The sequence below is a fragment of the Pholis gunnellus genome (genome assembly GCF_910591455.1).
Source record: "Pholis gunnellus genome assembly, chromosome: 4".
Lineage (NCBI taxonomy): Eukaryota > Metazoa > Chordata > Actinopteri > Perciformes > Pholidae > Pholis > Pholis gunnellus.
Window position 1 is genome coordinate 7,016,481 of NC_136530.1, and position 26,295 is coordinate 7,042,775.

The 26,295-nt window shown below is 42.5% G+C and overlaps 1 protein-coding gene across 1 annotated transcript in view; it reads right to left on the reverse strand.

Annotated features, from left to right (window-relative positions):
* Nucleotides 1–154: 154 nt before the first annotated feature.
* Nucleotides 155–26,295, reverse strand: part of atf6 (activating transcription factor 6) — a 30,434-nt gene continuing 4,293 nt past the window's right edge. Inside the window, exons 7-16 of the mRNA XM_079158236.1 lie at nt 25,404–25,573; nt 19,185–19,370; nt 18,913–19,004; nt 17,209–17,358; nt 15,573–15,668; nt 15,339–15,441; nt 14,539–14,603; nt 11,919–12,030; nt 8,090–8,174; nt 155–2,001 (exon numbers count right to left, since the gene is read on the reverse strand). Of these exons, the coding sequence (XP_079014362.1) occupies nt 1,805–2,001; nt 8,090–8,174; nt 11,919–12,030; nt 14,539–14,603; nt 15,339–15,441; nt 15,573–15,668; nt 17,209–17,358; nt 18,913–19,004; nt 19,185–19,370; nt 25,404–25,573 (1,256 nt within the window). The 3' untranslated portion in view covers nt 155–1,804. The remainder of the gene's footprint in view (nt 2,002–8,089; nt 8,175–11,918; nt 12,031–14,538; nt 14,604–15,338; nt 15,442–15,572; nt 15,669–17,208; nt 17,359–18,912; nt 19,005–19,184; nt 19,371–25,403; nt 25,574–26,295) is intronic.

Below are 26,295 nucleotides of genomic sequence, written 5' to 3' on the forward strand. Positions count from 1 at the left end.
ACTGGCAGAAAAAAGAACAAAGAAAAACCATAAATACAAACAGAGGCAATGATTGTTCAAGCCTGTTCTTGTGGAAGAAAATACTCAGGAACAGTCTTTCTATTGTACTTGTTGAAAATATTCCCCTCAATAGCCCAAAGGATACACACAAAGGTATAGTAAAATCCAGTGTTTATTTTGGTTTATGCACATAATAGAATACGAAAAAACAAAACACTCACACATTTTTAATTGTACTGTTTGGATGCAATGAAACAATGCGGTGAATCAAATATGTTTGAAACCAAAAGGGGAAAAAAGAATTACACACACAGACACACAGATGGCTTGGCTCAAGAAAACACAGGCAAAGGTCATCTTTGTATGGGCTTGAGCTAAAACATAACCATCTGTACAATCATGTAGCTAAAAATCTTATATAATATAAATTTTGCAAAAACATCAATAAGTAAAAGACAGAATTGATCTTCCCAGGTTCTGCATTTATAGTGCAAATATTTACAACTAATTAGGACTAAAACTCAGATAATGCAACAGTTTCTAGTAGGTTGCAATTTCAATATAGGCTCAAGTGAACCAAATAAAAGTGCAATTTTGCCCACGGACGGAGAAGTCAGGACTCAAACTATGTTTCTCCCCAAGGTTAGAAGTCAAACATTGCCATTTTTAGCTCAACTGTAAAGGCATTGAGGCATTGGGTTTCAAATTTGATGCAGATCATTTTTTGGGAGATAAAAAAAAAGGGTGGCTACCCAGTGAAAAATACCCGATAGTTCTAACATTTATGATACATTTCCTTCCAATCCACCATTTATATACAATACAGTCATTTTGTTTTCTGAAGCGACTAGAATAAAAGTGTAATCAGACAGATAGAGAAAATGTAAAGTCAATAAATCTTGACAGAATAAATTCTAACCACGAAAAAAGGGAGAATTACATCTCACCACAGGAGTCGGCTTTACTGTTACATGATAATAGAAATAAATATGTACAGTATCTGAATCTGTTCAATAACATAAGAGAAGCACAGTGCAAAGATCTCAAAACTGACAAAAAAAAACAACACCTGAATCCTTGAATGGATGGGAAACCAGCCAACAACATAGTGGTTAGCCTGCTAGCTTTCACAGATCACCTGACTTCCTGAGTTTACTGACTGCCTCTAATTAATCTGGCATCTCCTACTGTTTCACTGTTTTCCCAATTATATTTTATCTAGAGGCCAACAGACTACAAATGAGTAAGAGAGAGCATTACAGCGCTCCGTTTTGTAACCACGAAACAAACACAAATGCCTTCCCAGTGCGATCAATCTTCTGTGCATAATTATTTTCAGTTGTGTCTGTTTCTGCAGCTCGCTCCCGAAATTAAGAATCCAAAAAGAAAGAGCAGGCTTGAGGACAGCCGCTACGGGGAGAAAGTATTTGTGTTATGACGGGGTGACTCAGGGTTCAATGCTCAGCCCCCCCCGCCGTTAAGCAATTACCCTTATGTGGGTCATCTGGGGTTACGGGGAGAAGTCAGTGTTGCCACACAAGGAGCAGGCGTCTGCTCGGACCCTATTACAGACCACCTCCGGATATCAGCCCTAATAAAGAATGCAGCCGACTAGTGCTGACAATTTGTATTTCACTTACATATAAATCAAGTCAGTGGGAGTTCACCAGATTTGAAATATACTTCATCACACGCACAAGATAAAAAAAAAAGAAAAAAAGTGTCAACTGGCGTCTTATCTTTTGTTTGTCTTCGTGGATTTAGTGGAGGAGTTATAAATAATAACAGGTGGTGTAGAGCGATCTTAAGCAGACCCCATGAGCACAGCGACCGGAGGCGCGGCCTGGCTGTCGGTCGATGAGTGCTGGTAAAACGTCTGTGTGCGGTTGACCCGCAGCAGCGGTGGGATGGCGGAAGACCTGATGTGGATGATCTTGGTGTCCGTCACTTCACAGTCAATCTGCATCATCACCTCGTAGTCTTTGTCCCTTATGATGCTGTCTGCAATGGCAGCAAAGGAAGCGGTCATTAGGTTATTGTTGACTGGTTTGTGTATTTGCTACATCAGCAGTGGGTTTATATAACAGGAAAGGATTTAATCAACTCAAGACACGAATAGTGCTCGCCTCACTGTATTCGTCATCATAATCACTGGCAGGTTTTCTGTCACTCGAGTTGCAGAAAGACATGATAAGAGTATTCTGGGAGCGTAAAAGAGTATTGTTTTGAGGCAGTTGTGGGGGGGGGGGGGGGGGGGGGGGTCTGAGAACCGCAGCGGGAGAGGGGTTGAGGCCGGGTCACATATGGAGTCCAGAGGTGAGTCACATTCTGGATTTCTCCATCATAGAGATAAACAAAACAGCCCTAAACAATAGCAGGACATGCACATTTGAGAGGGAACTCTGGAGCTAGTGTGGGAGAGAGAAAGAGAGAGTGATCACCGATGTTGAGTCAGTGATCCTTCAGACTTCTTCTCGTCATTTTTAAGAGATGAAAAGAAAAGAAACTCTGGCGAGAAAGAGATCAATGTTGATGAGTCAGGCTATATTGTGTTTGGAAAAAGTCCCAGAGACTACAACACAGTCCATGATAAACACAAAGCTTGTTATCAAACATAAATACATTTTCCCCAAGGTCGTCCTGATGTGTGACGTGCAAACAGCTGGCTTTATCTTGAGAAATTCAAGTTTGGGAAAAAGATGCTGGACTTGAGGCAACGGTTTTGGTTCATGGTTTTGTGATCTCCTAGAGCTTTGGGGGGAAGAGCATGTCAAATTCTTTTTCTATAAAAAGCTCTTACCAGCATGTTGAAGGGTCCTTTGTGGAAAATACATTAACGAACAACTCGAGAACATGTGGCTTCCTTTGTATGTTAGCGAGAGAGACAGGATGGATGATAGCAACATTCCACATATGGAGCACACAAGACAAACACACCTCAGTCAGTCTTAGTGCACGCTTATATGACTCACAAATGGAGCTGTAGGCGTCTTTAAAATTCCTGAGAGCGCTGCAAGTTGTTTTAAAATCTGCAGTCGTTTTCCCAGACACCTGTGCAAGACATCAGCTTCTTCTGCCTCTCGGCAGGATTTCCACGGATGTGTACTTTAGAGAATTTATCAGATGGTACGGTGACAATACAATAGCCCCTTCTGCAGCCAGAAGACTCCGCGGATGTTCATATGATTAAATGGTTCGTGGACGTAATGCAGAGTATGACTTCATCTGCTGCCGAGCTTCCGCTTTTGCACCTGCGGTGAAACTGGAACTCCTCAAATGGCTTCAGCGTTTCAACAGACATCTCTGGAAACCATCCTCTGGGTTAGGATTTTATGACGCAATGTCTATCTTAAATTAAGCCTCTGAAGCAGAGCTAGAAAAGTTATTCTCTGCGTATCTCCATATAGTTTCATGAGATCACAATTGATTTTTTTTTCTCCCCCCCCGAATGGTTCAAGGTCCTTTCATTGCTGCACAGTTCAAATCACACTAAACGGTTCTGACATTACCATCACTGAGCTCATTTAAATCCAATAATAAACCCCAACAGATGCACAAAGTGGAAAAGTGTTACACTCATAATCCAAATGCACAACACATGAGGAGGACGAATATAATGGAAATCCTGCAAATTCTGATGGATGTATAAAATAATGATAATAATAAATGTAAATCCAAGTGAATATTGGACTTCAAAGGAATGTTGATTTTTGCTCAAGTGTACACAGGCAACTTTTTGCTGACACGTTATGTGCAATGATGTGTCAAAGTTCTGTTCCCCCTTAGCGAGATTACTGCACCCCATCATTTCTTTATAAGTGCCCAACAATTTAAAATAATAATTACAATGTAATTTGTGGACCATAATCTAAGCATCATTATCCAAAAATTGAGGATTCCCATTTAATCCTCCACACTGTTTATATCCACCTTTTCACCAAATTACCAAAGTGTCTAAACTCTCTTCAGCCGCCTGCTTGAGAAGCCTGAACGGTGAAACGAGAAACACACAAACACGCAGCCACGGGGCACAGCTTCAAACAGCAGCTCTCTGAAGAAGCTGCCAAATCTACCGTCCTGCTCCGCGTGGTCTCCTTTCCCTCCCCCGTTTACTGGTGCCATCTGGAGATGTTCCAGAAAGTTTCAGCGACACAGTGAGCCGGTGTGCGCTGATAAAACCCTGCTGTCTGGCAACGACGCATCGGAGGAAACCTGAGAGCGCATCTCCGGGGGGACGGTGGTGGCTGCCAGACTGGCACACACACTGAGGACTTGTTCACGACGGAAGCTTTTCTTAATGTCAGAAAGGAAGCAACTCCTCAGCTAATTTAATCACAAAATGACAAAGCCAATAAAAATAAATGCGGGTCTAATCGGATGGTTATTAGGCAACTGAGACGTTCACATAACCTACTAATCCACACACTTTTTTAAGCCTTTTTGAGTCGGGAAATTCTGCCAATATGTTCATCTTCTATTGAATGAATGATTCTACAATAGTGGAACGAGCCAATGTAGAACAACAAAGTCATGTTTTACCATTAGATAATTAATCTCACATAGCTAGCAATGCTAATAGCTAGCTTTACGTATGGAGAATTAAGTCGCTGAGGCATAAGAATCACTTCCACAAGTTCATTTTGCAAGGGTGGCAAGGGTTAAACATGTGGGTTGCTAAGAGTGCACTCCTTTTCAGAGCACTGGGTGTTTGTTTAGATTAGAGGAGTAGGAAAATGTGACCCCCCATCTTCTTCAGTGGTGCGGAGCTCTATCCTTGAACCCCACAGAGAAGGCTGCCTGTTAGCTACAGCGCACATGTACAATCTCAGAGAAGGAAAAAAAAAAAAAAACAGACTGCCGTGCGTCTCCCACGGTCGATCCACCTGTAAATGATGTCACCTCCAAAACATTCCTCTCCTCCAAACATGTCGCTTCCACTTGATTGAGCTACTTTCAAACTCGGGGGATGTTAAATAAACAAACCCTCCGGTCCTTATGTGGAGCCACTGCTCAGCCAGATACGTTTTTTTCAGACAGAACCAAGGCGGTCACGGTCAAGTAACTGTAACAAAGCCTCCGAACCGTGGACAGCAACGAGTCGACGGCTTACATCAAAGTCTCCATATTCAACGTTCACTTATCGACCACGACAGAACAAACGCTGCCTCCAGATTAGCGGAGTCTATCCACCTCCTCCAGATGAAAACCATTTAGCGACTGGAGAAGGAAGGCATTCCTAAAGGAGAGCAGCAACAGGGAGCTGGAACGAATTATCCTCCACTGTGGAGCAATCACGCTCCAGAGAGAGGACAGTGTTTGTGCTTTGCCAAGGGTCTCGCCCAGCTAAATGTGTACATTTGCACTTAATCACTTCAAAAAGTTTCAAAGGCAACATAAATATAAAATGCGACTTGAAGGCTGTCATCTGTGTGACACGTGGGGCTTTTTTTTATTTTAACGTATGAAGGAGGGTGTTGAGAATCACCACCACGTCTGTGGCAGCCATCTGTTGGCTCGCACTTCAACTGAAGTCCACGCATGCTTTCTGTCAGGTCATCGAGGAACTAGCAGGAGGAGCAGTTGTGGCGCCTGAAAGTGAAGCTACTGTACGTGCATCTGTGCGAAAATAAAACTGCCGTTTGTCCTCTCTCTCTAAAAGATACCACATGATCTCGCCGGCGCATTAGATGCAAACACACCAAATGCCTGAAACAAGCTGGAAAAGACTTTTGGTACACAATGTTTTGCATTTGCGGCCAACTGTAGCCCCTCCATGACAGAACATGCAAATCGAAGGCCCTTTCCTCGAGCTACCAAGAATCTTTCCAGACTTTTCGATATCTCTCCCTGAAAGCCACCTTTGTTTGGCCATTTCAACAATTAGCTGAAAAGGACGTCTTGGATTTCACTATTTACTGCTGTTTCAATGGGCCATCTGACCGGCACGAACTGTAACATTCCTCCTCGACAAGACCAACCAAGAACAATGTTTACCTTCATCAATCTTCATCTCTTACGGCCCCCCCTCCCAGGAAAAAGAAAAAAAAAAGCTATTTCCCATCGGCCATGTCTTCCCTGCTGAGTAAGAGGCTCATATTCCACTGACTCACTCCTCTCGGAGCTGGTTGACTAATCAAATCTGGTGCTGGTGCTTTGCCACAGACGAGACGGCGAGATATCAGAGGAACAAGAGGAGTTCTGATAAGAATGCCAGGCAAGCACCCAACAACAACAGGCGGTCTTCCTAATTGCTCACACCCAACACAAACGCGACCCCTCTTGAACAAGTTTCCTTTCAGTCCCGCAGGCTTAGTGAAAATCAAGCCACCTGATAATTAACTGCAGCATTTGGCCAAAGACGACTTCATTCCACTGGAATCTCTGATGACCGGACTCTTGACATACCGTATTGATAATCCAGCAGATCTGAAGACCATGGAGAAAAGCTATGATGAGCTCATGGAAATCAAGAACATCTGTATACTTTAGTGATTCAGGAAAAAAAACAAAAACAAGTTGGCAACAAATGCAACAGTCCAAGTCCAAGTCGATTTGAATGTTCAGATAGTGAGGCGTACCTCGAGTATACCATTGGTAAACTGTTTACAAGAGGTTTTGTTTCTGAGGGCAGGCGGTCAAATAAACGGGTGATTGCATCTCAGACGAGCTGGTGGAAACCACCTTCCCCCCCAAACCGCAACCAAGAGCGCTCTGATTGCCACCCACTATGACAAGATGTGGACAGCAACTGTTCTCTTTGAGAGGAATTCAAGCAGTCTAGATGAGCGTTGTCCCTGCTCTATAACCTGAAGAGAACCTGCATTTGATGGTTCATCACTAGCATGCAGCCATCATGTGCGACAGTGAATGTTGTGCGTGGCACGCTCAAAACCAAAGTGTTTACATTTCCGCCAGGACCAAAATTGTCCAGAATAATTATTTCTTAGGTAAACTACTCCTACCTGGCATGTAACACGCTCACAAACTCACATTTAGCGAAGAAGAAACATAACGACACGTTGAACAGTGTGCTGACTCAAATAGCTGGATCTGATATCGGTGACAATGGGGCCGATCTATTCGATTCAATTCTATGTTTGTATACTATATATGCACTGGAATTATAATTCCTGTTTAAGTTTTGGCCAATTTGTTGAGCATTGAAAAAGGTCCACACTTGTTTTGTAGTTCAATTTTTTTTAAAGACTTTTTACCAAGTTGCTGGTGTACGATTTATCATCTTAATAATAACAATTCAGTAAATGTATATCTATGTATTCCTTTGTTGCATCTTGTTTTACTGATGTTGCCTATTATATAAAAGAATGATCCAAGTCAATTCCAAATAGTAATGCTCAAGTTCAAGCAATGTATTTAGTGATAACAAAGATGTGGTCGCATTAGGTGCCAGCATAAAGACATTTAAAAATGTTTTTTCTTAAAAAATATCTGTAATATAACTTTGGTAAATCTAACGAAATTCTCAAGTCACAGGCGTCACCTTCATTATTTTCATCACACAAAGAAAAAAAATCAAAGAAAAAAATCAAAGCTACAATGAAAAGGGAATGGCTGAACTGAACTAAAAAGGCAATTTTGTATGCTTGTGTCTCTCTGTGGTTGGTGTCAGTGGCTGTGGCTGTACAGACACTTGACAGCATTGCTAAATGCAACAGAAAGCATAATCAGAGGCTGAAGGACATCACAGAAACCACAAAGGGCTCACAAGGAGGTAGGGGGCGAAAAGGGCTTTGAGTCAAAGAAACTTTTTGGCAAACAAAATCTTTCAAGAAACTTTGATTGAAGTTAAACTGGCAACACACACTCTACATCCAAGAAGGTAGATTTTTGAAAAAAATACCAGCACAGATGAAAAAGAGGATAAGAATCATCTTAATAGGCTTAAAAAGCAAAAGTGCTCTATTTTTGGTAATAGGAGTGTCAAGTGTCGTACAGCACAAGTAATGCATTCTTGTAGGGAGACGCGTTTCTGAATCTACTCCCAGCTCGCCTTTCATCTGTTACATTGTGTGGAGTGACCAAACCCCCCCCCCCCGCCCAACTGTTGTGTCTGTGCTGCAGTGCCAACCGTTTATGTTCATGGCTGGCAACACCAAAGACATCTTGGGTCGACTTCCTTTGTTGTGGCTGGTGGCAGGAAGTAGAAGATGATCCTGAGAACAAAGAGGAGAAGGTCACCAGGAGGAAAATACAACTCATTTGAAAGCGAATAAAAACGGTCGGTTGCATGCATTCGCCAGTTGTTCATCAAGATTTTGAGTTTGAGGAGTAGATCCTCTGGAGGACATGCATTAACATCTTGAGGTTATCAATGATGCAATGGACATCTGGGAGGTCTAAGGGTCCTCGCATAAGGCAACAATTTCCATGACGGCCTTTCTAGTCATAGAATTCTTCAAATTGAGCACTTTTTTTAATACCTGGCCCCATCATCTAAATAGTTTAAATCAGTCTACTGTTACTCTAGGCTATTGGAGCACTTATTGCACTTATTGATCTACTAGAAGTCTACTAGAATTCATAAGAGAATGAGCGGGAAGAGTTTTAATCTGAGCACATCCTCCCAGAAGGAGTTGTGGGAGCGAGAGGAATGCTTATGTGCGAACACACATGTGACTCACGCACACACACACACACACACACACACACACACACACACACACACACACACACACACACACACACACACACACACACACACACACACACACACACACACACACACACACACACACACACACACACACACACACGGCGGTGTTTAGCTGTAGGTCCACTGCCAGATTTAAAAGCTATGACTCAAGTCATTTAATCAGTTTAATGATTGATACTGTGATGGTGAATGAAATCCAACATTATCTGAAAAATAGATTTTGTATTATCTTGACTCAGTTTGTAAGAAAAGAAAGTGAACTGAAAAAATTAAAAAGAAGAGACAACAAAAAATGTGAGCACAGTTAAAGGGTTAATCCGTGAATTCAGTATTTCACTTCCATAAAGTTGTGTGACTGAGTCAAAATCAAAGCAGTACATATCTTGTTTGTGGGTCAATCTCCAAAGAATCACTGGATCCTACTTTTCCCATAAAACAACTCAATAATGCCTTTCATTAACACCCGTCTCCTAAATACTGTTATCAAACTCGTCTTGCTAAACTCCGCCTGGGTGAACTGAAAATGAGGGGTGTTGAGGTGATGACAGGCAGGAGTGCGGTCTGGGGTTTAGGAAGAGATTACAGCGGGAAGATAGAAACGAGCAATGTAGAATATGTACAATCAAGGAGACTTATCGATCATGTGTGGGAAGAACATGATATATGTGTGGATAGGAATAAAGAGAATATTAAGAAAAGCAGAGCACGTGTGGGAGGCTTTTGTATGTCATTGTTCTTCATAATGCCAAGTAACACTAAGATGATGCACTCAGCTTAAGAAGTTATCTTGTGTAGCGTCATCAGTAGTGTTTCTTCACAATAAAGGGTTTGGTGTGATATACGATCTTGGCACTGCAAGGAATAAAAGGATAAACTGTCAGCCACCAAAGGGAGTATTAAATGCTACAAATGCCTCGACTGTGTTGTCAAGCTGACAAGCTCGCCGGTCCAGCTGCAGCTGCTATGAAAACAGGTGAATTTTCCTTGAATGGGATACGGTGCAGGGTGAAAGCAGCCAGTGTTTCCACCACCTCACCTCAATGCACACATACATAAAGCCACAGGTGCTGAAACAACACCAGAAGTGAAGCAAGACCGCAAAAACGGCGGTGGAGTGAGAGCAGTTCCGTGTTTTGGTCTTAAGAGTTATGTTTTCCATCACCTCACCTTGTTTCACACTTAAACAACGCCGCAGGTGGTGGTAATGTATCTATCAAGGATAAAGCAACCTTGACCTACGACTGGCCATCTCTGAGCGCGCAACATACTGCAGAGTGACATCAACCACTTGGGAGGGCAAGACGAGGCCACGATGAACCTGACGAGTCCCCCCCCCCCCCGCGGGGACACAAGTCAAAATTGGTAAGGATTGGCTTTAAAAATCCAAACAAAATTCCAAATTTGATCCAGAGCTTTGGCAAATCTCAATAATAACATCATACCTACTGGAACATAAAAACAAAAGCACACCCGTTTTTGCCGACACACACTCACTGAAACCCAGGAAACAAAATAAAGGCCAATAAACTGACTGAGAAAAGCTAATAAAAGTCTGTGAGAACTGTAATCTATGATCAGTCTTTTACTATTTTAGTGCTTGCTGTCATTCCCAATAATGCATCGTTGATTCCTCGAACCTTTCCCGCTTATTAAAACCAGGACAAGTTCTCCTCAGCATTGAAAAATCCCCCAAAAGACCAGGCATGTGGTAAACAAGGCAGGACTTGTGATATTGTATTTGATGTTAAAATGAGAATCAGAGGAAGTCAGAAAAAGTCACAAATCTTCTGAGAACTGAGAAAACGAATCGACTCATCAACCGCAAGTAAGTGAATCAGCAACTATCTTTATAGTGGATTAACCACAGTCTGTGGTTCAAGTTTCTCAATTGTGAAGATTGTTTGTGTTTCTTTGTCTTAAGCGATTGTAAACTGAACATCTTTGGGTTTTAGACAAAACAAACAATATGGAGACATCGCCCTGGGCTCAAGGTACTGTGATGGTCATTTCCTCATCGTCATATCAAAATAATCAAAGCTTTAAAACCATTGAAAAGCCTGTTTTCACTCTGTGGTTATTGTTTATAAATGCGATTACAGCGAGAGTCAGTAAATCTGGGTGATTCATTACAAAAACTGTGAGACTCTGACCTGCTATTTTATTTAACTGTTGATTAAAAGTGAAAGTATCCGAGAGGTTTTTGAGCTGTAATGTTGAACACCCTCTATAAACACTGCTCGTGCAACACGGAGCTGCTGGAAACTGACCGACAGCCACTTGACCTGTGGAGGCCCTCAACTCGGGAACACCATTGTTACCATTGTCCCTGCTGTCACCATGCCGACTGAGAGCCAAACCTATGCGACTTACTCGGTGACAAGCGGGTCTTGATCTTTGACCAAATGCTTCACAAGTCCCGCCCCACTGAGTAATCCTGAGGATTTAAGGGCTTAACACCACCCAGAGGTGTCGAGTGTGATATGAGCTCTTTGGAGTAGTGACCAAATATGTTTTTGTGAAGAAACACTTAATTTAATTAATGTTACTTTTTGGACAAATTTGTAAATAAATGTGCCTTCTTTGGCACAGTTGAGATGGAGCTTCCCATAATAATGAAACACAAACAATAATGGATAGAACTCAAAGGAAAAAGATTTCCCCTTCAGCACATTTGTTTTATTTTCCTTGAAAACAAAAAGGATTTAAGTTTGGCGCTCGAAATACATTTTTATTTTTGAAAAGAAACAAACAAATCCAATAACTTTTATGTGATCTTTTAACTTTTATTAACTAAAAACAGGTTCAGAGTCTCAAATGTGGAAAAATGGTCAAATGAATAAAGACCAAGAAGTTTAACAGTGACATAAACCATGCCTAGAAATCTACAACACGGTCTTGATGATTGTAAATGGGCCGAGGAGACTGGACTGGAAAGGCGTAGTTACACCCTTGGGCGTGTGTATTTCATCCCCTCCCCCACCCTCCACTTTTCTCTCAAATCAAACCTCCCTGTTGAGGAATGGACCTATTGCATATCATTTATGATTCATAAGTTACTCCGTCTATAATTCATTTCTTGCTTTTCATGGCCAGTTTGGGATATACATTTGAAAAGTTCAACGGTTGATTGTTGTTGATCTTTGAAAAACGTTTATTTTAACCACTGTGTCAGACTCTGAGTGGAGCCAACTCCCGTTTTTCTCCTCTCGAGTCAGTGTAACAAACCAAAAGTGTTGACACTCACCCTGCGGAAAGACACTACGTAGAAAGTGTCACCACGACGATTGAGCTCATCAAAGAAGTCACTGTAGGTGTGATGAGGTGCGTAGTATACCTGCAGCTCACTGCCTGGATTCCTGTTGATGAAGAGCAACAGAAAAATATGAGCAACACAGAAAATCAGTAGTTGGAAATATTCAGAAACAAGGAGAAAAAGACACGTATACCAATCAATGTTCTGTGCCAGAGACATGGATTATATTTGGCAAGTTGGGTGCAGATGAAATTCTTTAACTGTTTTGATATCAGATTTCTATCAAAACTCTAATATCAAATATGATCTGATTTTTCTATCCGTTTAACCCCAATTCAGACACTTTCTTCCTTGGTGTAAGAACAAGATCATTCAATCAACAAATAATCCAACGTATACTAGTGGAGCACACAGTCAGTCATCAAGAGCTGCAACTATAAGTCCATTAACCAGTCAATCAAAATGAAATCAATCTGCAACTATTTAGATAATTGATTGATTGTTTATGTAATTCTTCAAGAAAAAAATGCCGAAAATGATTTAGTTCAAGGTTCTCAAATATGAGAATGCTTTTCCTTGTTTTACATATGAGCTGTTGAACTTCCTAACATGAGCTCTGAGCACATTATTATACATCATTCAAACTACTGATTTGTTTCAGTCAATACAAATACAATCTTTTATTTCTTTATCATTTGAATTGTGTGTTTTTATGAAGAAAAAAACACTATAAATTACTATAAAAAATCACATTTTGTATTTTTGATGGTTTATTGACTTCAGAGCATTGAAATTATTTTTGGGACGGTGACATAATATCGTTGTAGACCAGCTGCTGTAAAACAACAAAGAGATCAGTAACTGTTAATATGGATCAATAATTATCAAAAATTAGTATCGGTGGCAAAACAATGTGATCATAGATCTAAAAGTTATATTTCCTCCCTTGTTTCTTTCGTGCTGATCTGAACCGTGACTTATATGATCCGTTGCTCCACTAGTCGACTGCTTCTAGTAGTATTTTTCCATCCATCCTCTGTAACCTCTTATCCTATTCTGGATTGCACGGGGGCCGGAGCCGAAGGCAGGGTTCACCCTGGACAGGGATCCAGACTCTAGCAGGACTGAGACAGACATTCACACTCACATTCACACAACCTAACATGTCTTGACATTGTGGGGGAATCGCCATCGCCCAGATAGAACCCACTGACGCTGACACGGGGAGAACATGTAAACTCCACACAGGAGGGCCGTCCTGTGAGGTGACTGTGCTAGCCACAGCACCAGCGTGCCAACGAGATGGTATGCAGGATAGCCTCTACCCACAGAGGTGTAGCACCCTGGCCTACCTCTGTGGGCTGGAGGTCCGTCGCATTCCACTCCATCTAAGGATCTGGTGGACCCAACTCACTGGATCAGTGAATCTTAGCCCTACTGGTCATCTGATCTGTTACATCACAGGACATCGCCTTTGATGTGACGGAACACTCTCTGTGATGTCACGGAACAAGCCCAACTGTTGTGTAACGGAACGTTCTATGGAACTGATGACATCATTAGTTGTGTAACCGAACGTTCTACACACATGTGATCCTCAGATTATATAACGTCCTTCTTCCTCATCCTTCTTTTTTTTTCTTTCCTTCCCTCGCTCCTCCCTTCATTGCTTCCTTCCTTCCCCTCCTCCTTTCCTTTCCTTTCCTTCCTCCCACCCCCCTCCCTCCTCCTCCTTTCCTTCCTTCCTTCCTTCCTTCTTCCTCTCTCTTCCTCGTTTTTTTGATAAACTTGAATAAATCCAGTAGTTTGAAATAGTTTTTCACATGAATATAAAATAGATATTAGATCGATATTAGTACACTCATTCTCTTTGGGTTTTAGACTGTTGGTCAGACAAAACAAAACATTGAATGACATCATCTTGAGAAAACATGATGATTATTTTACACAATATTCTGTTTAGCAACCAAGCAATTAATCGGTTTATCAAGAAATTAAACCACAGAAAATCAGTAGTTGGAATCGTTCTTGTGTATTTTCTATTTTCATTCTGGCCAACAGGTGGCCCTGCAGAGGTTAACTGCTGAAACTCGTTTGTTTTCCTCTTTTGTCCTGTAGATCTGGATGTTAATAGCCAGACTTACAACTGGGGTAAAAAAACCTGTGGGTGGCCAGATAACTATCGTCTCCCTCTGCCTCATGTTAACTACACGGTGCAGTCCAGCGGGAAATGTTCTTGCTGACCACAAAACCTCTGACGCTGTTCAGGGGGTCATGCATGATCAGACAGATTATGAAAACTGAAAAGCACACAAATACCAGAAATGTGGAAATAGAGGCAGAGATGATATTTCCCATTACAGTTCCATTCAAAGAGCCAATTTGGTCAAATACAACTGAATGAAACATACCAGTTTATGTCTACAGTTGCTTTACACAATGTGTTTATGAGTATCCCGCTGACTATAAACAATACAGTCTGCAGCACTAAACAGTTCTACTTTACCACAGTGTTGGTTCACCACACAAGCAGTAGTTACTGTATATCTACAGTATATTCTGCCCCCAAAATGCTTAATGCAGCTTTAAAATCAAATAGGCCTTCACTCACTTTTCCTCAGTAGATTCTGTGTATTGGACCGTCACAATCTGGGCACTCTCCTTATTCTCTGCTTTCTGTTAGGAAAGAAAAACACAGAATGAGCTACAATCTCTTTATATTCATATCAACTAATCTTTAGTAGGAGCAGGATAAACTGTTCGCAACACTTAATACAGACTCTGTCACAACTGACCATCATTTTAAAACATCTAGATATCAGCACACACATTCCAGTCCCACTGTGTGTCTGATAAATCACTTATAGTTTAGGAATCTTAAGATTTAAACTTGCATGTAAAACTATTCAAATGAACAAATATACAATTAAAGAGTTTTATTTTATTAATATACATAGGTTGAAATGCTGTGAAGACTTACAGTATGACGGTCTGTGGGGCTAGAACAGCTCAATGCAGATGAGAAATAAACACGTGTACTTTTCTATTTGACGTCAAATGAAGAATGGGTATATGCGAGCTAGGCAGCTCCTAATGGATTAGACCTACTGTGACAGATATTTAAAAAATGATGGAAAAACAGAGCAGGGGGCACTAATCCCACAGTGTTGTGTTTACTTTCTCAAGGCTGCCGGATTAAACTCAGCCCAATAAAGAGAAATGAGAGGCGGGAAAAAAAGGGGAGGTGAGGTAAAACAGTGGTGAAAGAAATGTTTTGGTTTGCCAAAAAAAACCCTAAAAACTTTATATGGCCTAAATTACAAGTAGAGTTTAGTTTGTAAGCTTTATTGCAAACACTGAACATCACGAACATTCTTACAAGACCCATTAGATTTACCAGAATGGACTTACCAGAATGGTCCTGGTGGGTTTGTGATTGCTGTTAGTCATGCGCCGGGATTTGGTCTGGTGTACTTCATGACGGTGGACCCAACCCCTCAACTCATGGGCCAACCTGCCAATCAAAGTGGATTAGACTATTCGCTTTTCTTTTTTTTTTACATTTTCGGTCAAATTTGAGCATTTTTGTGGTCTTACGTAAAAAAGGACCAAAGTAGGCCATGCATTAAAGAGTTCCTAACTTACTCTAAGCACTTTGTCCTGTTAACAGGAGGCTGGCAGGGGGGAGGTGGCCTGAGGAAGATAGAATCCTTCAACACCATCAGGGCCTTATCCTCAGAGCTGCAACGCAGAGAGAGGGCGTTACACTAAGAGAAGAGTGATAACAGAGACCTATCATATGCTCTCACATCAATGTAACATTCCAAACAAGAATCTGTACGAAAATATTTTCCACATGTTGAGAATATGCTTTGAATGCAAACTGAGAGCCAACATGGCCGCTTGCCCTCCGACGGAGGTGAAGCACCCAGAGTGGATCGGGTAACAGGAAGTGAAACGGTACCAAAAAAATAAACCAGCTTGGCTTCAATGCGGGGACAATTATATTCCTTTTGAATTTCAATGGTTACTAATGAGATTCATTGATTCAGATTCTTCATACTTGACATGTGCAGAGGTGGCAGAGCTTCAGTCGCTAATTGTATGGAAGAAAAATTCTGAGAGGGGAAGTGCAGATTCTGAAACGATACGTCCACGTGCTGTTAAGAGAATGATCAGAAACATGTTACAGACAACTGAGCACCACCACCCTGCAGGTCACACCAAGTCTGATTCAGGACAGCCCAACAATCTGGGTTATTACAGTGGGTTTAAATACATTATGGATTAGAAACAAACTGCATTGCTTGACTTGACCTTCCTCCTCAGACGTTACTGTGACGTTAATTACAACTGTTATAACCCTGCGAATGAATGATTATGTTGCTTGAGGTGATGATGTAGACTGTCCACAGTCAGGGCCCACCTGCAGGGGGCTTGTTACCAAAACGCCTGCCACCGACGTAATACCTCCCCCAGGCCCCGTTGATTTGAGCCAACACGTCGACTAGGCCTCGCGTTCCCGGTTCCAAACGCTCTGGAAATGGTTCGGCGAGACAACATGTCAGCCCACAGAGGCTTGATCATAATTCTAACTGAGGGCCTTGTATTAACCTTCCCGCACACACACTTTCCTGTTCAGTGGGACCCCGAGATTATGTTGCATGTCTCCCCCGTCATCCTCGTCCCCGGTGCGTTTGGTGCTGTCAACCCTTTTGTAAAAGGCTAATGTGTTCCTTCCTGCCCGCGCTGGTGTAATGCTGCCGGGAAACCTGACACTACAGCTGAATGGTTCGCATTAACATGTAACATACCCGATGCAGAGATCTGACAAAACCCAGGCTGGCGATGCCATGCACACATTAGGCGCTCTGACCACCTCGCAAAACATTTCAGGACATGGGGGGTGCAGGTAATGCCCCAAACAAGAATGTTATTTATGCAATTTACAAATGAGACTGCTGGGCCTCAATCGCATTTTAAAAAAAGAAAGACAAATATACAACCCTTTAGGTAAATAAACTCTTACTGGCAATATAAAGCTGGATGTCAAACAAGGCCGGACCCCAATTTCCCACCTTGTTACTCAAAGCACAACTGCTGGCTAACTAGCCAGGGGCCTGGAGGCATTTGAAAAAGCAGACGTTTGGACAGAGTTGGTAATCGGCTGGCGCTCGTGTTTACACATGCGGTAATGAGCTGTACCGATTCAGACTGGGCCCAGGCACAGGTGCATCCGGGTCTGCTGACGTGGCGTTGTGTAAGGTGTTGAGCTCATTACCTGTCGGCCATCTCAGAGGGGCCACCGTCGAGGGGATCGGGGCCCATCACAACCTCAGTTTCTGCCTCGGAGGAGAAACCCAACAGGTGTCTGCCGCCCTGCTGCGTGGAGATAACTCCGAGCTTGGAGCCCGGGCCACCCTGAAACAGACTGAAGAAACAGAGGACAGGCGAGGTGAGGAAAAGAGACAGGTGAGGCCAAATCAGTACAGTTGGGATGGAGGAAACGCACTGAGACAAAGAACTGGTTACTGGACTGAAATAAGCGCCAAATTCCATGTGGCCCACATCCTGTGCACAGGAGGGTTTTTCGTTTTTAGCCACAAGCAGAATCTGAACTTTGATCTAGACTGCATAACCCAAAGCACGGCGGGGCGCACACAAGCAAAAATACACAGTCTCTTTCAACGGTATTACTTCTCTGGGTGGCATTTTCATTTCAAAGGGATCCGACCTCAAAAGCGGGCATATTTTACATTCCAAAAGGAGAGCCCAAACACAAAACACACAGATTCAAGCACAGGTACAGACACACACACACATGCTTCAGCTACTGTGAATGCCTCTCAAGTCGCAAAAACAAACTCATTCACTGGCCCACAGAAACATTTTCATGTATGTCGAAGCTCTAGAGAACAACTGAAAGGACACATTCCCAGCACAGAGTGCAGGCAGATTATCAAAGCAAGCCCGTCCAACAGTCTCTGTGGAAGAAGTTAATCCCAGGAGAAAACAAACATTTTCATAACATGAGAACAGAGAAGTCATCGTTATATAGTTAAGAGGTGGATTTGAGTTGAGCTTGTGGGATTACGCAATCTCTCCATCTGCTAGCCGGGTGGAATAAACTATTTTCCCCAGTGTAGTTTTACGTAACGTATGTTAATTTGTCACGACTGTTAACATTACGAGCACAGATAAGAAATATTGCCATAAACAAATGGTTTACACTTCTTTTGTAGTCTGAAATGATTTTCTTTTCACATCTGTTAAGTGGTAAGTGTTTACTTTCCTCGCAATCAAACCGGGTGTTTTGAGGCTGATTCACGCATTAGTCACAAAGTCCTAAAACTCTGGCAGCAACAACAGAGGAGCGGAAGATATTGTACACACAAGAGCCATTTGGCATGGATGCACTATTAGGCGTCGCGGTTTCTTTACCAATTACCGGTACATCAGTTTCACTCAGGATAAGACTGTAAAACCATTTGATTTTCATGATGTCTTTCTGAAAATATACGTTTATTCACCTTCTGTCTGAAACGCTCCCTTTTAACGCCGGCCTCTTTAAGATACTGAGATGATTGCGTTACAATTTGTCAACTTTTATTTTTATTCCACTATGTTCATTAACTTTGTCAACTGAAATATGGGGGAAGTGGGTTTGTGTGAACACATTATTTCAATGGTAAATGTTGTGCTCTGTTTTCAATAAACGTTTTTTTGCGTAATGTCTTACAGGAGAGGCGTGATTCCCACAATGACTCATGGGGATTCCCATTTGTTTTCCTCCGGTAATCAAACTCTTGCACAGCCACAGTTTGTGGCAGTTACTGTTAATGTTCATGTATCTCGAGCTACAGCACGCCATCATTGGTGTTCTTTTGTTCTGAACTGAATTCAAGCTTTTAGAAACTAAAATCGGATTGCTGCGGAGACATACAGAGAGAAATCCATGGTCGCACAGCATGCGTCACAGGCTCACCTCATTGGTCCGACGTTGAGCATGACGAACATCAACACCACCATGAGACACACGGCTCTCCTCTTGGGGGCGGTTACCTTCAGCACCGTGTTCTGCAGGAAAAGTTAAGCATCACGTTGCATTACAAACTTCAAATCAGAGATTCTATACATGCATAATTCTCTCAAGACTTGTTGTGCAAATTCCTCCGCTTTTGTTACTTTGCACAGGCATCTTTATAAGTGCAGGCTGTGTGGAAGGATTGGCAGAGCTGTGGCTGCGAGAGCTCTCACCTCACTCAGCATGCCCTCCAGCTGCCTCTTGAGGTTGCCGTTCTCACTCTTGAGCGACTCGTTCTCAGACAACGCCACGTTCAGACGAGCCTCCAGCGAGAGCAGGTAGTCTTTCTTCTTTTTCCGAGACAGGGATGCCGACTCGCGGTTCTTTATCATGCGCTGCTGCCTCTGGCCCAACTTCGACTAAAGCGAGATGAGCGACAAAGACAGAAACAGCAACACACATTTGAAATATGTCATTACTCATATCAAGTCATCCCATTGTGGATGTATGCTCACCACACCTATCCTAACAGGAAAAGAGGGATGGTTATTGCGAAAACACGATGAAATGCCTGCCTGAGCCACATGTTGGGTTGTAGATCATAATGTGACCGGATGCAGTAGTACATCCTGTATTCGAGATATTATGTGTTGGTATGGGTATTAGAAGGCACAGCATGGTTTTCAATGATCTCAACGACAATTGGTTGAACATGACTTTTCATTCATATGAGCAATCTCTTTCAGTGAAACCACCCAAAACAAGTGTCGAGGGGATAAGTAGGAAAGCTCGCGCTTGTTTGCCTCGACCAGTCGTTCCTGATATTGCGTTCAAGAGAATGGGACGTACGTGCAGACAGACTCACAAATGAACTGACATACGGACGGATGGACAACCCGAAAGTGTGTCGGCATACAAATGGAATTACACACATTTATTTATGCAATAGTACAGTCAATGGTAGAGATGCTTTTACATATTTTCCAGAACCAGACCTCCATCTGCTCGGTCAAGGTTTTGCACCCACTCATTAATACTGAGGAGGATGTATGGGGTACATTGAACAACAGTGAGAACCTCCATACAAGAAGAAGTGAGAGAAGGCAGCAGAAGTTTCAAAAGGGCGACTCTGTGCTTGACAGAGAAACCACCAGTAAAAAGACAGAACACATAGTGAGAAACTAATTGGAAGAGGGGTAGTGGAAGTCGTCATAAAAGCCAGGGTCGACTTTGTTATTCTCACTGAGAGAGCACCACCTCGGCTGCTGATGGTCCAGTTTACTACGGTGACAGAATCATACAGACATGTTCAAGATGTGTCTTTAGGGTTGATGCCACCTCTGCTACAAATCATGGCTTTAACATCTCCCAAAAGAGCCCTTAAGTGCACACGATCAAGCTTCCGCTTGAAAATATTTACACCGAAAATCCTCTGAAAGGTCCAGAGGCCGCCTGCAATACCTCTGTTCTATATGTGAAGGAAAAGAATGTGTTTAGAGAGTGTGTCACTCTTTGAGAAATGGGTTCACATCTAAGACACATAAACACAGAGGCAATGTTCCAGGTCTGGATGTAAAAAAACAAGTCTTAATTGCCTTAATTAGCATCTTACACAAAGGTCCATTTGTAATTAAATAGACAATAATCAGCATTTTTCTATTTTTTTGTTGTTTATTTAAGGCTTCATTAGAATTGAAGGTTGCCTAAACCTCTGAAAAGGTGAGCATAAACAGAAAAGCGGGAAAATACTTAATAAATAAATAAGTACGAGTAGTTTTACAGCTTGTTTCCAGTAAGGTTGGGATTCCTTCCACTCAAGGTAAGTGAGGTAAGGACCGTAACACGACCTGTGGCAAATTAACACGACCCATGGCTGTGGTGTTACCCAAACACCTCCATTGACCATCCAGGCCACAGTTACCCCTCTCCTGTCCTTCTCCAAACTCAAACTCCCTCCCCCAGAGTAAGCCTCTACGATCCTGGGCCTAATAGTCCCGCTGGTGATTAAGTTATTTGGATCCCTGTATTTGTGTTCCGTCTCCTGAGAAACCCCTCTGTCTCCCAGCCCAAAACTGGGAGCCGTGCCACTAGCCCGAGCCTGGGAACGCTGCAAGTAAGCAGTTACCAGGGAGTGCAGAGAAGGGGGAACTTCTCATCGCCACCAGAACGAGGCTGAGGAGGAAAATGAGGGGCAGGCGGCAAAAAAGAAAAATGGCATTTCTCAATGAACCTCGCTGGAATGGGTGAGAGCGCGGACACTGGTTCAAACTCAAACTACAGCGTCTGTGGGAAAAGTCAACAAGGAAAAAGGAAAAAAAAAACTGCCAAAGTGCCTGTGAGCAGGGCACTTTTCCTCCAGCTGCTCTTGCAGAACTGCAAAGTGGCCAGCCGCATGCTGCAGGGTGTTGCTGAAAGGCAGAATGCCTGCTCAAAAACTCTTCAATGGATGAATGCAGGTGAAGAGAGAAAAAAACAAGAGTTGACAAGCCAACATATCCCAGCATGCCGAGCTGTCCCCTCTGCTGTTGAGGGTCGACTCCTTTCATTCATCATCCGAAGGGTTGCTCCAGGGGGAAGTGTGTGATGAACCAATAACCTATCCGAACAGGAGGGGGCTTAGTTTAACAAGTTCCTGATTTTATTGTAGCTCATTAAACACCTATAACTCTGGTATGTGTTCCTCAGGTGACACAACTGTCAACCTGTGGTGTTGAATCTTCCTAAAAGCCATTTGTGTTGCAAATCACTGTTTAGGTACTCCATTTCCCTTAATATCCACTTTAACACCCACACGGTACTTAACCAACTGTGCTAGGGATTAAACATGTAGGTGCAGAGCAGAAGCAAAAAAGCATGTCTTGCGGCGGATTTCTCATTGAGGTATTTAGGCAGCCATTAGTGCAGGAACCGGTATTTTTAAGGCATGTAACAAATGACAAAATTCACACTTCCATTAGTTACATTACAGCTGTTGTAACTGTCTGCAAATCCTACTTTGTCAATACAAATTAAACTTAACGTCAAGATGAAATGAAAACTTTACTAAGAAGGTGGTCATATAACCAATTTTAAACAATACTTTCATGGCATCTATCCATCAATCTGCAACTTTTTAGGACAAGCGAGGTATGTTGAGCCACAGTCCTCTGTAGCTCCGGATCGCGCTTCATTCTAAAAGGTTGCCCAATTTTTAGCGGCCCAATCAAATCTGATTTAAATCCCTCTTGTAACTGTACACCGCACAGATATTCAGTTTCCCTGGGGAATACTCACAGTACAGAAGCTAAAGATGCTCTAACTTCCGTTTCTCTGGGACTTCAATAAAAGTATATCATTTTCCACTTTTTAACAATGATAATCCCATTTTTCTTGAACTCAACGGAGCACTCCAAGTTGGAAACTGCACACTGATGCAAAAGAAAATTAAAGGTATAAAAGCACTCACATTGGAGGTAGGGCACTCGCTCACACACACACACACACACACACACACACACACACACACACACACACACACAGCTGAGACCCCCCCTACACGCAGCTAAATCCCTTTCCGTATAGGCACTCATTACAGTACAGTGACCCAATCCCTGATGGCTGTTTACAGCTGTCGCCAATGCTTCATCCTGCACAACACCTGTCTGAAGCATGTAATCGTTAGCAGCCGTTTAACGCGGGGGCTTATATATGCTAACTATAACCCAAAATACAGTGCTGTAAACAACATGAACAGTGTGTTACGGGCAAACTGTAGATACAACACGTAGTACCACCTGGCACAAGCACGTCATCTTTAACAGGCATTTTACACATCCCCCGACCACTGTGCTGTAGCCCAAAAAAACACAATGAGGTTATAAAGTGAACACAGCTGCAGCACACACACACACACACACACACACACACACACACACACACAGCTCAAAAGCTTCTCGGTGGGCTCCGGAAACGACTCTAAAATCCATTTACAGCGAGACCGGTATGCATACTTAGAAAGATGAAATAATTGATGTATGCCTTTATGACTCCTCTCTACTTGTGCTACTGTTAAACTGTGTTTTACTTATATTTCAATCATAATCGTCACCATTTAGCACAACACACATAGTCTCCCTTTAAATCATTATCAGACACCCAGATTCTGCAATATGAACATATATTTTTCCCACCTTCACTAAAATATCGTAAATACTTTCACCACTCCCTCTTGAGAAATGAATGGAGGTGTCAGCTCCAAAAAAAGCCACGTCTTATTTTCCCCCTCACGATTAATGTGAAGTCCCTCCCCTTTAATCACCTATTGTAAACTTTATTGACTTGATTTGCTTTACAAATGGCTGAGAGGCGTATTTGTTTTGGCCTCTGAGGTTGGGAATTCCTCGACACTGTTCGCAAGGTCTGTTCCTCTCGGGCCCTTTTACAGCCAGGGGTCAACAGTTGTCATTCATAAAACAACAACCACTTGCGAAGTTTCGGTTGAGGTTAATCATTAAAATAGCCTGATAAAAATTTAAAAAAAACACAGTTAACGTCAAGACAAATTGAGCAGACTGGTAAAACAGAACGTTGTGACATTAGGTGATGACTAATGTTGTTTCGTGTCCGTGGGTAATGCATCACTACCACATAATGATTATTCCTATAAGTTGATAATAGCTGACAATTGGATCCATTTTCTGTGGTCGTCCCAGAAATCACTGCAAATGATTTACAGTTGGAGACATTTCACAAATGTGACACATATGGTTCCTCTTAATTAAAAAAAAAAAAAGCGACCCTTATAAACAACGATGCATTTTGCAACTTCACTTTGCAACTTCACTGCCACGTCAGTTTGAGCGAGACGGCGTAATGGAAACGCTGAATGTGAAAGATTTTCTCACAGGAAAAAAAAAAAGGAGTTTCTCAACTCACTAAAAGGTCAGACATCAGCGAGCCATTAGGAGTTGTTGTGCCTGAAACAACACTGAAGTTGCTGAAAGTCACGGCATCTCTCTGACTTGGAGACGGACAATTCAGACCGGCAGAAAGATGCATTTGCAGTTTATTCGAGCAACAAAGAGAAAAGAAACAGAAACACAGGCCAACAAACTCGCCCCCCCAGGTCTTTAAAAGAATAACACTCTTCCACCCAAAATAAGCCCAGCATGCACATTGAGAGGCCACAACTTTGTACAACAGAACACACTATAATTGAGTTTTCTTTTTTAACTTTTAAATATCTGTGTCAGACACCGCTGCACCTTATAGGATTCCATAAAAGCTCTATGCTGTCATTACACAGACCCAAGAGAAACGAGTGCACTGGGGAGAATTACTGACGATCGGGAGGCTGTGTGTGTTAACTTTGCGTGTTTGTGTGCGTCTCCTGTTCGCTGCAGCTGTCCTGACATCACCCCTGAACGCAACACACGGAAAGATCTCACCCTCTGTCATCCACATGGAGAGTAGCCGAATATCTCTCTATGACACCGTTCACGCCGAATAAACTACAAATGCATAACGTTCATCTTTCCAACGAAACCCCACTGAGGTCAGCGATGATCATCTGGGAACTGCTTGTGGCTCCATTAAAGCCCTCGAGGCTCATGGGTTAACTTTTTCCTTCAACATTATATTTTAGGCCGTTAAATTGAAGTTAATGGTATGTGACATTAAAATAAAACACTAAAAATAGGGTGAGATGTTGGACATGGTATCCACAACATCATAGTAACATGGTGGGCAAGTACAAGCACGCCTGTGATGCACGCAGGCAAGTCCTCCCATGTGCATGCACACAAACACAACTCTTGAAGGTACTATTAAGTTGCTTATAAATTGCTTAGACACATTCTTAGACAGGAAGCAAATTAAAAAGGGTGAGAGCAAAAATCCCTACAGATTAGAGTAAAAAAAGAGAACAAAACTAAATGGTTGACAAGGATGTTAAGGATTCAGTGTTTGACATTTTGCTTTCAGCATTTAGATGTCAAACTAGATCTACAGAGTTTGGGAAAATGACACTAGTTCACCGGTATTTACCGACTTGATTTCTAAGTGAACAACCACACGTTTGTGTAACGGAGTTTCATGTGTAACTCAGCTCAGACAGAGAAAAACAGGTGGAGTCCCCTCGGGACCATGTTGGGTGTAACTGATGGAGGCAAAACTGAGAAATCATGTTGAAATCATTTAGAGACTCCTGATCAAATAACATTCTTACAGTTATGTGTACATGAGCAACCGGCTATAATGACACAAATAATAGATAGTTGGAAGGGGACAAATTGTAGGTTTTTTTTAGATGCAAACGTGGCAAAGCAATGTTACATTCTCTTGCATGACTAGTTACACATAAGAGGACGTTTGCCATTAACCCTTTGAAAGAGGGCAGCAATATAACTCAGCGCAGTTCAACAACGTAACAAGGAGGAAGACTTGAGTGATAAAAGAGCGAGGACGGGACTCACGTCATCATCGGAGGACGGGGCTCGCAGCGTGACAGAATACGCTGGAGAGGCAGCGACAGGGACGGTCCTGTCCTGGCTGAGCATCGGCATGGTGACCACATTGGCGGTGACAGTCTGTGGTGCCTGGATGTGTAACACCTGGCTGGGCTGAGACAGCACTATGGAACGTCCTGAGAAAGAGTACACAACACATGCACACATTTTCAAATTACGGGTATTAGCTATACTATAATCATGTTGTTGTTTTTTTTTACTGTATGATTAACATCGATAAACGCTGACTGTGATTGTCGGTTTGTTCCTGCGTTTGTGTTTATGTTCTTATCCCACATTTGCCTCGTCTGTAACATTCAACCTGATATTCGACACAATCTGGAAGCCGCATCCGTCTGCTGTTGAAATCGCCTCCTGCCACAGATGGTACAGTCCGGATCCTTAAACCCCCCCCCCTCACCGCCGGTGACCTACACTAACCCCTTGTCTTTAACGGGACTCTCTGTGTTTAAAGTACAGGTGGAAAAGATGTTTACCCTCTCGACCTGTGGTCTTAAACTTCCACATTCCAGACTGAGAGGTGTGTGAGTTTTATGTGCATGAACACACATAAACCTGCATGTTGGCACACATTCATAATGTACTATTTGTATGTATGTATGTATAAAGAGACTAGCAAAACACGATAGTGTCCGTGTTTATAAAGGTCCTGTTAATGTAGGCGCTTCCCAGAGTGAGGCCCACTCCTCCCAGTAAGACTGTGCCAGGAACCGTTCCTCGAACTGACCCAGCAACCTTCACCTCCAATACTAAACAACCTGCCAGTGCTAATTGTGGAGAAGTGTTACTAATGACTGTGTGTGTGGTGCCAACGCTGTGTCTCACCATCTGTAGGAAC